Source organism: Brachyistius frenatus, unplaced genomic scaffold (assembly GCF_029030835.1).
Source record: "Brachyistius frenatus isolate BFR_SWC_R1_liver_20210118 unplaced genomic scaffold, ASM2903083v1 Contig_18, whole genome shotgun sequence".
Lineage (NCBI taxonomy): Eukaryota > Metazoa > Chordata > Actinopteri > Embiotocidae > Brachyistius > Brachyistius frenatus.
Genome location: NW_027210617.1, coordinates 5035088 through 5048452, shown reverse-complemented (window position 1 = coordinate 5048452; position 13365 = coordinate 5035088). Strand labels below are relative to the sequence as shown.

General features: G+C 42.7%; 2 protein-coding genes across 4 annotated transcripts; both read right to left on the bottom strand.

Moving 5' to 3' along the window:
• Positions 1-1707: 1707 nt before the first annotated feature.
• LOC138618714 (transmembrane protein 275-like) lies at positions 1708-3739 on the bottom strand. Of its 2 annotated transcripts, none has more exons than XM_069694629.1 (2): positions 3431-3739; positions 1708-2973 (listed from the first exon to the last, which is right to left on the bottom strand). In XM_069694629.1, the coding sequence occupies exon 2, from the start codon at positions 2959-2961 to the stop codon at positions 2371-2373; it is 591 nt and encodes a 196-aa protein (XP_069550730.1). In that variant the 5' UTR covers positions 2962-2973; positions 3431-3739; the 3' UTR covers positions 1708-2370. The 2 variants fall into 2 exon arrangements, with proteins under 2 accessions (XP_069550730.1, XP_069550729.1); XM_069694628.1 differs by having other exon boundaries at positions 1708-3038; positions 3431-3738.
• Positions 3740-4063: 324 nt separating this feature from the next.
• Positions 4064-13174, bottom strand: mknk1 (MAPK interacting serine/threonine kinase 1). Of its 2 annotated transcripts, XM_069695023.1 has the most exons (14): positions 12984-13164; positions 12222-12284; positions 11605-11707; positions 11386-11484; positions 11178-11275; positions 9257-9336; positions 9099-9172; positions 8864-8968; positions 8709-8764; positions 8514-8609; positions 8219-8413; positions 6789-6953; positions 6600-6643; positions 4064-6048 (listed from the first exon to the last, which is right to left on the bottom strand). In XM_069695023.1, the coding sequence occupies exons 1-14, from the start codon at positions 12999-13001 to the stop codon at positions 5796-5798; spliced, it is 1449 nt and encodes a 482-aa protein (XP_069551124.1). In that variant the 5' UTR covers positions 13002-13164; the 3' UTR covers positions 4064-5795. The 2 variants fall into 2 exon arrangements, with proteins under 2 accessions (XP_069551124.1, XP_069551123.1); XM_069695022.1 differs by having other exon boundaries at positions 8709-8968; positions 12984-13174.
• Positions 13175-13365: the final 191 nt, after the last annotated feature.

Below are 13365 nucleotides of genomic sequence, written 5' to 3'. Positions count from 1 at the left end.
TTAATACAGACTCAACACTTCCTTTATCTATCTTAAATTCAAAGCTTGATTTATCAACAATTGTGAAACATTTCCAAGAACCTCTTCAGACTAGATGAGTTAGCAACTGCTGAGAATAATATTATATTGCTGAGTTTATTAAATTGAAGCATTGGACATATATGTTATTGACCATAGTATGTACATTTGCCAACACAGTGGTTACACAACCTCAAAACAGCAACAGCTTAATAATGTGAAATCATAATGTGTTACAGGTGCTCTCTGGTACCTCAACAAATAACACTACACCCCAAATTAAATGATGATTGATTCCAGCCAACTTTAAGATGATAATGAGTTATTGATACTCCGAAATTAGAGTTAGGGTGTCTTTAAAGTGTTGTAGTATGCCTATATTTTCTCTTTAAAAAAAACGAGAAGCATGGTTTTTACAATTAAACTCCAGTCACAACATTTTGCAGCTGATTTATGAATCCAGTAAACCATGACGCCTGGTTCATTGTCTCTGAGAGGCCATTTTGTCTGCATGGGAGCCAAACTGAAGGCTTGATGAAGCTTTTGCGCCCTCCAGAGTCTGTCTGGAGACTTCTTCTTATATGATGCCACAGGTCTGAGATTGATCCTGAAGAGGCTGCCTCATGTCCCGGTTTGTCTCAGCAGGCCACCTGCTGTGGATGAGTCAGCCTAGGGCTTAGAAATAGTCTTGTGATGACGAGAGACGGACGACAAAGAGTTCGTAAATCCACCCAAATGCTTCTTCTTTTAAATGAGGAGCTGGAAAGATGTTACGAATTGATCATTTCACATTGAATGTCTGAAATGAAATGGAAAAATATTCTTCAAAAGTTTCATTATTTTTGGACTTGGCTTTGCCTCTGTTACTGATCTTGATACAATATTACATTCAAGTGTTAAAGTTATAATTGGGCATTGATGGCACCTAAATTTGATTAAATAGTAAAGATATTCTTCAAAAATGTATAAACTGACTTGTTTCTTAAATGTGAACACATTAGTGTCAGTTGTCAGAGTTAGAGTCCTGATATAGAGTAATAGTTTTATTAGCATGTGGTCACATAGAATATTTTTTTTAATGACTCGGCTTCAGTAACCTGCACACAGTTAAAGCCTAAATGAATCCCACTGTGTCATCCTTCAGAGCAACATGACCTCAACACTTAAATGAGTTCAGGTTGCCAAGACATGTCATCGCCTTTATTGAAGCATTATCAGCTGTGTTTCTGATTAACTGGAAAACTACAGACATCCGCTGAGCCGGCCTGTCATACTGCTAAATCTGCACACAAAACAGTCTGCAGGAACAGAGAGCGGCGGCTGTCGTGTTATCATCTCCAGAGGTTGAGTTTTGCGAGGGGATCATGCTGTGTGTCCTGCTGTGTTTGTGGACAGCAGATGTACAATGATGAATAAACAGGGCTCTCCCCTTTGCCGGCAGCTATTGGGTTGGACGGCAAGTGATGAGCAGCATGTTGGGAAGGAGCTGTTTGCACTTTCGCTGCTGGCGTGTCTCAGATAATAAATGAATTGTCTTCTTAACCTGTGCACCTCTGTCATGCAGCCTTATGTATATGTGGCGTGTTGTTCTGTTTCATGACTTTGTTTCTGTCTGTTTGTGTTTCTTGTTCATGATGAGTTACTAATTTATTGAAGTTTCCGAAAAGAAACACACTGCATAATTTAAAATCAAGTAAAATGTCACCTTTATTTACAAAATGTACAGGTGTCCCAAACATATATTAACATCTGTTATGATAATCAAGGCACAATACAACAGAGGCACAGAAACATACTGAACATTTGTTACTGAATATCCAATTTAACAGCTCAAATTTACATCAGCCACCACAGCTAATATAAACAGCAAAAAACAATAACAGTTATGTCAAAGTATGAGAAACACTGTGGCTGAGATCCAACAGGCTTACACAGGAACAGATTTTACAACTCACAGAGGATCAGCCGGACACACTCATCCTCGAGTCTGAGGTGGCAAGCACAAACCACAGCCAATCCATAGGACAAGAATACAGGATAATCTGCCTCAACTGGATGTTTTATACAACGAGGACAACACAAACAGGCACTTGGATTAAGGTATCATCTCCTTTCCTGTTTCTGTTCTTGGCAGGGTAATGTACATCCTGGCACAGAGCAATAAACACACAAGGACATCCTGTAACACACTGAGTGAGCTACTGTCAAAGAGGGTTTTCACAATAAAGCTGCTGGCCCTTTATCAGGCTCTTTTGTCTGTATTCTCATATATGAATCAATCCTGTCAATCACAACAGAGATATTCATCCTGTAAACAGCACAACAATCAGCAGGGTGCAGAAGAAGTCCTTGCTATGTGGAGGAAATGATCTGAGTGGGCATCATCTGTATGGAAATGCTCTCCTTGCCGTCAGAGGGCAAGGTGGGTTTATCACCGTTGACCATGTCAAACAGCTCTGATATGTGCAGCTCACCGGCTCCATCCTGACAGGAAGCCGGGGCCTCCCCGTGGCTGGAGCTGGTCTTGTGGGAGGAGCTGTGGGAGTTGGTGGGGCTGAGCTGGACAGCCGTCGTGTCCTGAAGGGTGTGCTCGCTCGTCTCCATCTCGAAAGTTGCTGTCCCCATCCGCATCAGCCCCCACGTCTCACCTCCTTTGGCCTTACAGGCCATGTGGGCCGGAGGTCTCCTGCTGACCACACAGCAGGCTGTAAAGAAAGCCAGCGCTATCAAGAGGAGGAGGGGCCCGATGATGATGGGGGGATTGCCAGTAGTGGTGCCAAAAGCGAAAGCTCCCACCAGGGTGATGTTGATACCAGCCAGCATGATGCACAGGCCGCAGGCGCAGCACAGGGCCGGGGAGGGCAGGCTCTGCTGCCGCAGGGTACGCTGCTCGGGGATCTTCTTGGCAGCAGAAGCTCTGGAGGCTTTTTCAGGGAGCACCATGTCTCATGGAAGCTGCTGGTCACAGGGATGATTGATCATTGAATGCATCACGTCAGAAAAAGATGATGGTGAAGAGGCTGACGAGGTAGAGCAAACATGAGACCTTTTAGAAGCTGAGCAGATTTTTACGTTTAACTATTTCTAATATTTGGTAACATTTCTTTCAAAATATTTCTCAAATGTTTAAAAACTAAACATTTCATCCTTATTCAACTAATCTGTTCAAATATTTTACAGCCAAACATTAATGAAGCACAAAAACAAATAATAGTGAGCATAAGACGTCAACATTTAAAGTGCAAATTAATAGATTGTATATTTAACAAACAAGTGACTTTAATTTCTTAAAGTCCCATTTTCCTCACCTCTGGTCACCTGTTCTACTCGAATAGACTAAAAAATAACAACAGAAAACCAGAACACAACCACGCGGCATCATTATGAAACACGACTCTTGAGTGCCACTCACCTCAGATCAGACCCACAGTCCAGCCGCGTCTCGTCCGTTCATCGAGAGTTGCGGAGTTTATGTGATCTCCCCCGCCGGCAGGTGAGCAGCACAGTGAACTGCTGCTGCTGCTGCTGAACATTGACCACTGGAGGCGCTGCAGAGCTCCTCCAAACAAACGGTCCAATCAAATCGGGCATGTTAGGTTTTGCGTGTAATGCATTAAAAAAAAAAAAAATCCACATCCGACATATTGAGGAGGCGCTCAACAATTGGAGAAAAACACACAGACATACTGTGGCCTCGAGTCCTCCAGGTTCTTCTTAATTCTTTAAATCCTTTATTTAATTAAAAGTTTGTCGCTGGATCATCCGGCTCTTTTATGATGTTCAGATGCTGCATATATAACACACCAACTCCTCTCTGCTTTTATAGAAAGAAAGCAGCATCTGTCAGAAGGATGCTATCTGGTTCGTCAGTGTGTGGGCAGGTTAATCACACCCTTTTCCTGTCCCCTCAGTCTTCACTCAGCACAAAAGGAATGAAAACCCTAAATCACATTTACTTCAGGGGAAAAGAAACACATATAGAGGGTGCAGTAAACGATAAAAGATTCAATTGTTTGAAATAACGTGACACTGATTAGACAAGAGATGAGGTTAAAGATCTGTTTTATTGAAAACACAGCATGCCAGTGAAAAAGCGCTCCATGCATGAGACCTTTATGCATAGGACCCCTTAAGATCTTTGACAAATTTCAGTGGGACTCCATAATTGCATACCAATTACCGTATGTCTCATTTGATGTCATCACAAGTTGATGGGGGAAATAAACAAGTTCTTTTATGATTCATAATGGGAGTGAGAGGGCTCTAATGTTGCAAGTGGTTGTTTCCTAATGTGTGTATTTGGTCTGAGCAAATCTCTCAGTTCCTGCCAGCCGATGAGGGCCTTTAGTTGCTATAGGGATGGGGTGTCCATGGCAACAGTGTGAAATAAGGGGATGTGTCATTTAGCGAGCAACACATAAAGTTAAGAGGGTTAGGGGATATTGAAGTGATACCAAAAAAAAACATCGGAGGCCATTCATACACAGATCGGGTCTTAACAAATATGAATTCAAATCAAAAAGTATATGTCAGAAACTTGATGGACTCAAGAAAGTCTAAGACAGAAATGTCTCAGCTTGGTTGGTCCATCATTCTTTCCATTGGCACATTCACAGAACCAAAAATAAAAACTGAGCAACACACATATACTCTTATAAAAATAAAATCCCTTCAATCACAGTAGAGAATACTTTCTCTCACTCTCAGGTGAACAACTATTCATAAATCCCTTTAAGTCTCATTAAATACATACAACCTGTAACTAAAAGCAATTCTCACATTTCACATCAGTCAGACTGGAAACACTGGAAGACACCAAAACACTAAGACGAGAGACTCGTCCTCTCGGGGTGGTGTTAAACAAAACATGAACTCCAGCGAGGACTGCTGTGCACCCCGGAAAAGATCACTGTTACTGTCGGTGTCAAATTTATATTGTTGGACCAAACTAATGCTTCACGATACAATAGTCTCCCCTTCAGGAAAACTAAATAAGAGACTTATTCAAAGTACATCAGTGCTACAGGTAGCTTGTGTTGAAGTGAAAGATAGTAACAATGAGATCTATTCTCAACCCTGAACTCTCTAGAAGTTCTACCTGCGCTCTCAGGTAGGTTCAACAAGAACAACTTCAGCAGGCAAAATGGAGGATTTCCACAGACGTCTCCTCCGAGTGTCAAACCATTTTCTTCACTTATACCACATGCATCCACTCATAAACATACAAGTTTAAAAACAGAAAGAAAGAAAAAAATCATCCCTTTCTGCAGCTTTTAAATAAAATATTAACCGATTCACAGCTGGACAATAAGAATAAAGTCTACTGAAATGAGATGATATTGCATCACGAGAGCAACAGCTGCAGGCTGTAGCTGTCCTCCACCTTTATAATGCCGTTTAGATAATGATATGTAATTTCATAAAAAAAACTGCTGGCATTAAGAGTGGTTTCTGTTGTTTTGGGCCATCATAAGCCATAAATCAATCTGTGAATGTTCAAAAGCCAAAAGCCATTCTCAGACGAAACAGTCCTTGTTTAAAACTAAGGCAGCTTAAAACAACTCCCGGTCAAATCTCACCGTTTTCATTTAGGAGGTGGTAGCCGAGAATCAACTGTCCACCTGGTGCTCAAACTCTCTACTTGATAAGACTACTGGCCGTGAAGAAGAGCTTAAACACCAGAAACAGTTAGTCACCTCTGATACTGTAGCTGAGCCAACAAGGCTCCCTTTGAAAAGCACACACGCATCGCACACACACACACACACACACAGAGGCTAAAAATCAGACGAGGGAACTTGTGGTGGTCCTTTAGCCTGCGAGGTCGTCTGAAGTGGTGCAAAGTCGCTGGTGCGCACAGCGTTGGACTGCGCCCGTCTGCGGGCCAGTCGGGAGTTGGAAGGAGGAGAAAGCCTCATGGAGCACACGATGGCGCCGACGTCCTCCTGCTGCTCGTCATGCTGAGATAGCTGCCGGTTGAAGGCGATGGCTTCTGCTGCAAACTGGGTCAGGTCTTTGGTGCTGCTGTTCCTACAAGAAGAGAAGAGGCAGAAGATGATAGGACGGACATGTCAGCACATTCCAGCAGCATATTATCTGCCCCTTTTTACTTATACACTCATTAGAAATGAATCTGCAACATAAAATACTTTCTCAATTGATCGTTTGGCCTCAAAGAAGAGATAAAATACTAAAAAAAAAAAAAAAAAAAAATGCACCTTACTGTGTCCTCTTTAAATCAGTCTTGATTTTCTGTCGCACCGACCAACAATCCAAAAACCCAAATACATTCTTTCGATTATCTAACTGTCTAAAACGCTAAACTTAAGCAGCAAATCTTCTAAATCATCTCATTGCAAAAGCTGGAACATGAAAATGTTGGTAGTTTTGATTGAAAAAACAACTTCCTGATTATTCAAATAATTGAATACAGAAGTTTTACTCTCTTATCAGAAATACAAATATAAAGTTTTACGGAGTCTCTCGACGTAATCTGAAGTTTTCTTCCTCCATTTTTGTTTAAAGCACGTTCTAAACTTCACAGACACATTTGACTGGATTAATTCAGCTGCAAGACAAACCTCTGCAGAACATGAGGCGTTGGGAGACCTCTCTCTGGAGCATTCTGGAAAGAGAAGAAAAGAAAATAGAATTCACTCTCAGCTTTCACCACAATAAAACATTTTTTTTTACATTTCATAAATTACAGGTTAGACTAGAGCAAAGAGTACAAAACAGCTAATCTTGTGCACAGGTGTAACGATACTCACCCCTTGCACCCACGGGTGCTTGAGGACCTGAGCAGCACTGAGGCGCAGGGTGGAGTCACGAACCAACAGCTTGGAGATGAGATCCTTGGCCCCCCCCGTGATGTGAGCCCAGTCCTTGTCTAGAAACTCATACTTGCCCTGCTGGATGCTTTCAAACAGATGACTCTGAGGAGACAAGATCAAACATCATCCTGTAGAACTGATCAGCATCTGAGCAGCGAAGATTTTCCACACAAATATGTAACCCCAAAGTTAGTCTTTTCACACCGGGGGTGGTTTTTTGTGCAATTAATTTGGACGTCAATATTTTTTATTGAACTGTTGTATTTGTATTGAGTACATTCATTCAGAACGCAAATATTACACGGCACATAAGCCCTTTTTTTCCCCCCCTCTGATTTTGCGTCGCGAGTAAAGGCATCGATCAATAACGTTGTGTGGAAGAGGAACGGACGTCACCATCACAACTCCTAATGAAAATGTTGTTTGTATCTCCAACCCTCGGGTGTTATATTGACAACGAACACACAAAAATTACAAAGACATCCATCTCGAGGACAGCGTATGGAGCAGCGTCGCCGAACGACTCGGCTGTCAGGAGAGTGAGGAGTTTATGAGGTTTACTTTAGATGTATGAGAGTTGGTTGGAAACAGGCAACAGGGTCACAGCAGGTTTGGCTAACATACAAAAATCGTCTCTTCTTTTGTCAAGTGAAGAGGAGCGGGACAAATCTTCATCACTGCATGACGGTGAATCCATCATTGTTTCTGAAGAATGAGCTGATGCGAATCTATTCAAACCTTTTTCAGAACAACTGTCACGAATTTGCATCGCTGCTGGTATTAATAGCTTTGATGTGAAACATTCACAGGAGAGTGTTGTTTTGTCTTTTATTCATCATGTCCCCAATGTGTGAAGGGCTTTTGAGTGCCAGTAGATGAGCGCCATCTAAAATAAAAAACTGCTGATAACTGCATGCTGACACACTTAGATCAGATATGACCAAACTAAAAATACACATGTACTATGATTAATGCTGAGCCTGTGTGGAGCAGCCAGGGCAAAATTCATAGCTGATACACTATCTTGTTAATAACTATATCATATGTGGCTCCATTGCACCTCCTGCCTTGCATAACATCGTCCTCCCATCTTCCGATTTCATTTGATCAAAATATCTGCAGATAAACCAGCTCGGGTATTTTACTTTCTTTGAACCAACTGCTGAACATTAAAAGAGCCGAGTCTTAAAAGGGACCAAGCAGGAATTCCAGCAAAAGAAGGCAGGGTTAGTGAAAGCAAAAGATAAGAAATCTATTTATTTTGTTTTAATTAAGTGTTGTGGCTTGAGTAGTACCGTCTGTGCTGCCAACACTGGAGCAGTGAGCACTTCTGAATGAGGCAGATGAGGCAGACTGGGTGAGCGTACCTGGCACGTTCTGCAGGTTTCTCCCCGGTCCCAGCCGCAGTCGGTGCCACAGTGGCCTGTAAATGGCGGGCTGCCGCTCAGCAGGATGTAGAGGATGACTCCGAGGCTCCACAGGTCGCAGCGCTTGTCGTAGAAGGAGGCCTCATCAGTGAACACCTCCACCACCTCTGGAGCCATGTACTCTGCCGAGCCACACTGAGAGAAAGCAGAGGCAGAAAACACACAAGAGTGGAGTCAGGGTCACCATTTAGATTGGTTTTGTTACGAGCTGCGAGTTTAAAATTGAGACATTTACCGGTGTGGTGAGCTCTGGTGTCGTTATGGGTGTACAGGCACTGCTGAGCTTTACTCCACTTCCCAGATCAAAGTCACAGATTTTAACTGGCGACACCTGAGCAGAAAGAGGAAACAAACACGTGTTATTATACCGTTATGTTCTGAACCTTTGGGGATAACTAATGTCAGTCTGAAAGCTTTAAAGGCCACTTACCCGATCAGTGTATTCACAGAGGATGTTCTCCAGCTTAAGGTCTCTATGGGCAATGCCTGCAGAAAAGCACATTGTCACCATGACAAAATACAAAATAAAAACACAGCCCAGTCTCTTTGGACTTTGGTAGAAAAGCTGTTGGGATATCCACCTACCTTTTGTGTGTAGGAAGTCAAGAGCTTGGGCGATGTCCCTGACCACCTTACTGGCCTCCAGTTCGTCAAAGTGCTTTCTGTTCTGGATGTGGGTGAGAATGGAGCCTTCAGGGAAAAAAAACAAAAAAAACAACAACAAAAATCCCCTTCAGCAATGTTTTGTGTGTTTACAATGAGTCACCGAAAAAGCAGACGTGTACATATGCAGATAGTGGTGTTATTCATTTGTGCTTACCCCCGCGCAGCTTTTCAAACACCAAGTAAAAGCAGGAGTTGTCTTCAAAAAACTGGATCAATTCTAAAATATTCCTGGACACGAGATATTTTGAGTTGATTAGAAGCCGTTTTATTCTGTCTTGGATTTAATTTTGTGTAAAAATTAAATGCACTCACTTGTTTCCTTGACACTGGTAGAGAGTCTCCACTTCTCGAAAGACTCGGCTGCGGCTGTGACCTGCACTTTTTTCTATGATCTTCGTAAAACAAAACACAGAAACATCGATTAGTTGCCTAAATAAAAACAATTCTCATTTGGATTTCAGAGGTTGTTGTTGTTTTTTTAAATCATCCTTTTCATATTACTCATTTGAGTACAATTCTTATAGGGTTTTTAAAGGAGCATGTACAGTGGTGTGAAAAAAGTGTTTGCCCCCTTCCTGATTTCTTATTTTTTTGCATGTTTGTCACACTTAAATGTTTCAGATCATCAAACAAATTTAAATATTAGTCAAAGATAACACAAGTAAACACAAAATGCAGTTTTTAAATGAAGGTTTTTATTATTAAGGGAGAAAAAAAAAATCCAAACCCACATGGCCCTGTGTGAAAAAGTGTTTGCCCCCTAAACCTAATAACTGGTTGGGCCACCCTTAGCAGCAACAACTGCAATCAAGCATTTGCGATAACTTGCAATGAGTCTTTTACAGCGCTGTTGAAGAATGTTGGCCCACTCATCTTTACAGAGTTGTTGTAATTCAGCCACATTGGAGGGTTTTCCAGCACCAACCGCCTTTTTAAGGTCATGCCACAGCATCTCAATAGGATTCAGGTCAGGACTTTGACTCGGCCACTCCAAAGTCTTCATTTTGTTTTTCTTCAGCCATTCAGAGGTGGACTTGCTGGTGTGTTTTGGATCATTGTCCTGCTGCAGAACCCAAGTTGGCTTCAGCTTGAGGTCACGAACAGATGTCCGGACATTCTCCTTCAGGATTTTTTTGGTAGACAGTAGAATTCATGGTTCCATTTATCACAGCAAGTCTTCCAGGTCCTGAAGCAGCAAAACAGCCCCAGACCATCACACTACCACCACCATATTTTACTGTTGGTATGATGTTCTTTTTCTGAAATGCGGTGTTACTTTTAGGCCAGATATAATGGGACACACACCTTCCAAAAAGTTAATCTTTTGTCTCGTCAGTCCACAGAGTATTTTCCCAAAAGTCTTGGGGATCATAAAGATGTTTTCTGACAAAAATGAGACGAGCCTTAATGTTCTTTTTGCTCAGCGGTGGTTTTGGTCTTGGAACTCTGCCATGCAGCCATTTCTGCCCAGTGTCTTTCTTATGGTGGAATCATGAACACTGTCCTTAACTGAGGCAAGTGAGGTCTGCAGTTCTTTGGATGTTGTTGTGGGGTCTTTTGTGACCTCTCAGATGAGTCATTGCTGCGCTCTTGGGGTAATTTTGGTCGGCCGGCCACTCCTGGGAAGGTTCACCACTGTTCCATGTTTTCTGGATAATGGCTCTCACTGTGGTTCGCTGGAGTCCCAAAGCTTTAGAAATGGCTTTATAACCTTTTCCAGACTGATAGAGCTCAATTACTTTCCTTCTCATTTGTTCCTGAATTTCTTTGGATCTCGGCATGATGTCTAGCTTTTGAGGATCTTTTGGTCGACTTCACTTTGTCAGGCAGGTCCTATTTAAGTGATTTCTTGATTGAGAACAGGTGTGGCAGTAATCAGGCCTGGGTGTGGCTAGAGAAATTGAACTCAGGTGTGATAAACCACAGTTAAGTTGTGTTTTAACAGGAGGGGGCAAACACTTTTTCACACAGGGCCATGTGGGTTTGGATTTTTTTTTCTCCCTTAATAATAAAAACCTTCATTTAAAAACTGCATTTTGTGTTTACTTGTGTTATCTTTGACTAATATTTAAATTTGTTTGATGATCTGAAACATTTAAGTGTGACAGACATGCAAAAAAAATTGGAAATCAGGAAGGGGGCAAACACTTTTTCACACCAATGTATGTTCAGCCAAGCTACTGAGTTTAAATTAAGTTAAAATTTCTAAAAACTAAAAAATAGCCTTTCTCACCTTCACAGCAAATTCCTGTCCATTCTGCAGGCTTAAGCATCCTTGAACTTTGGCATATGCTCCCTGGCCAAGTACCTCATCTGTCAGTTTGTAGAGATCTGAGGAAAATATGACATATGAGATGCAGTCAGTGTTTGTTAAGCAGTGAATAACCGTAGCATTGTCCTGCTTTTGCATGTGTGTCTCACAACAGTTTCAGCTCCATTACCTTCAAAAGTGCCCGTGGAGCTGTCTGTTGCTCTTGTTCGTTTCTTCTTCTTTCTTTTAGCTGCATCTGGGATGTTCACCGGCTGGCTTTTCTCTATCTCTGTGGTGGCAGAACCGAAGAATCAATAAGCAAGCAAATTCGTTTTTGCCAGCATGTTACACACAGTAACACTCAGTTTCCAAGCTCTAGAGCTGTTCAAAAATAGTATAGCTGGTGTACCTGCTGGGCCTTGGGAAATGTGCTGTCTTTCCTCTGTGGTGATCCCATTCTCCTGAATCACTCCAGAGTTTTGCCCTACTTGGCCCACAGCCAGGGAGTTACCCTGTAACAGAGAAGAAGGCATGGGAGGGTGAGAGAGAGAGAGAGAGAGAGAGAGAGAGAGAGAGAGAGAGAGAGAGAGAGAGAGAGAGAGAGAGAGAGATCAGGTGGTGGAAGAGCAGAGAAAGCACAAGAAACAGTTCAATATTTTGGTCTGACTGTTAAATTCTGACAAATCTGTAAAAGACGCTGTTCTTCAAAATATGGCACACTGCAGTTATACAGTAGCTACTACCATTACTATCTCAGTGATGATCTTCTCCACTGGCAATCTGCCAAAACAGTGGCCTGATGAGAGTACAGGAAACAACACCACAGGCCTAGTCTCACCCTGGACATTACCAGAATTCACTTACACAACCACTCAGTGTGTGACTCATGGAGAGTGATGAAACATCTGCATTTCAGTGTAAATAACCTTGACGGTGTGTGGACAACTTTCTGGCAGCTTGGTCTTATCCAAGAGGAAGTAAAAAAGGTGTTGACATCATCACCGGTAATAACAGAGCAGATCATACCTGGAGATTGTGCTGGAAGGCTTCCAACTCCGTCATCATGCTGTGCCTCACCATATCTGCCAACTGAGAGCACATCACAAAATATGCTCAGCGAGACGGGAACACACTGCAGAGACGTGAATAGGAAGTCAGTTTAAAGCGGTGGAAAGAATCTGCGGTATGTGTGAAGAACAAAGAAGTCTATTAATCATCCAGAGGGACGAAACTTGACGTGAACCAAAGCATTTCCTCTGGGAGGTTTCCACTCTCTAGTGTCACATTTTGTTTTTGGATGGCGGTCAGTGAGCGACTGGATGGCCGCAGAAGGTTCACGTACAGTACAGTTAGATCATGTCCTCGTTTTAACCACAGAAAAGGTACGCGGCGTTGAAATGATGTTCAATACGTCGGCATTCAGTCCTAATGTGGAGCTGCGCGTCAGCTCAAAGCGGCGGTGGCGGTATGCGACTCGGCTGGTATCAACAGCGAAGACGGCGGCCGACAATAGCGACGCGATTACTTCATCATTTACAGTGTTGTTGTTGTAAAAAAAAAAAAAAAAAAGCACCCGTCGAGAACTTAAGCAGACCATCAGAAAAGATCAAGTTAGCTGCTGCCTGTACACACCGACCTTATGTTATTGTCTTTAGCCCCAGCTGGCTAGCCAGTTAGGTAACTAGCAAGAAGCTAGCTTGCCCTAACGATGTCTGTTTGCCAGTTTGTATTAAGAAACCGGTCGAGTAACGTTGAAATGAAAATATAAATGCAATAAATCCTTCTAACCTGGCCTCTCCACACCATCCAAATCCCGTCTGTCAAAGCCTCTGACAGCTGATGCAAGCGCCCATTGCTAGCTGAAATCCATCAGACAGGCAGCTGGTGACGCGCCGGCGCGAAAACATATAAACAGACCGTAGCCCCGCCTCTTTCTGCATTCCTCCTTCTCCAATTGGACGAGAGCGAAGCTACCAAAGTACGTCACTTGGCGTGGCTCGTCACCACGCCTCACACCACGTAATGGGGATTTTTTGTTTTGTTCATGATGATAGCCTTACAGAGGCAGGTCAGCACTGACAGGAGGTGAGGCCCACGTCACATACCTACAACATTTCATCATTACTTTAGTTTCTTTATTCCCCCCCCCCCCCCCGTCATCCAGTCTATT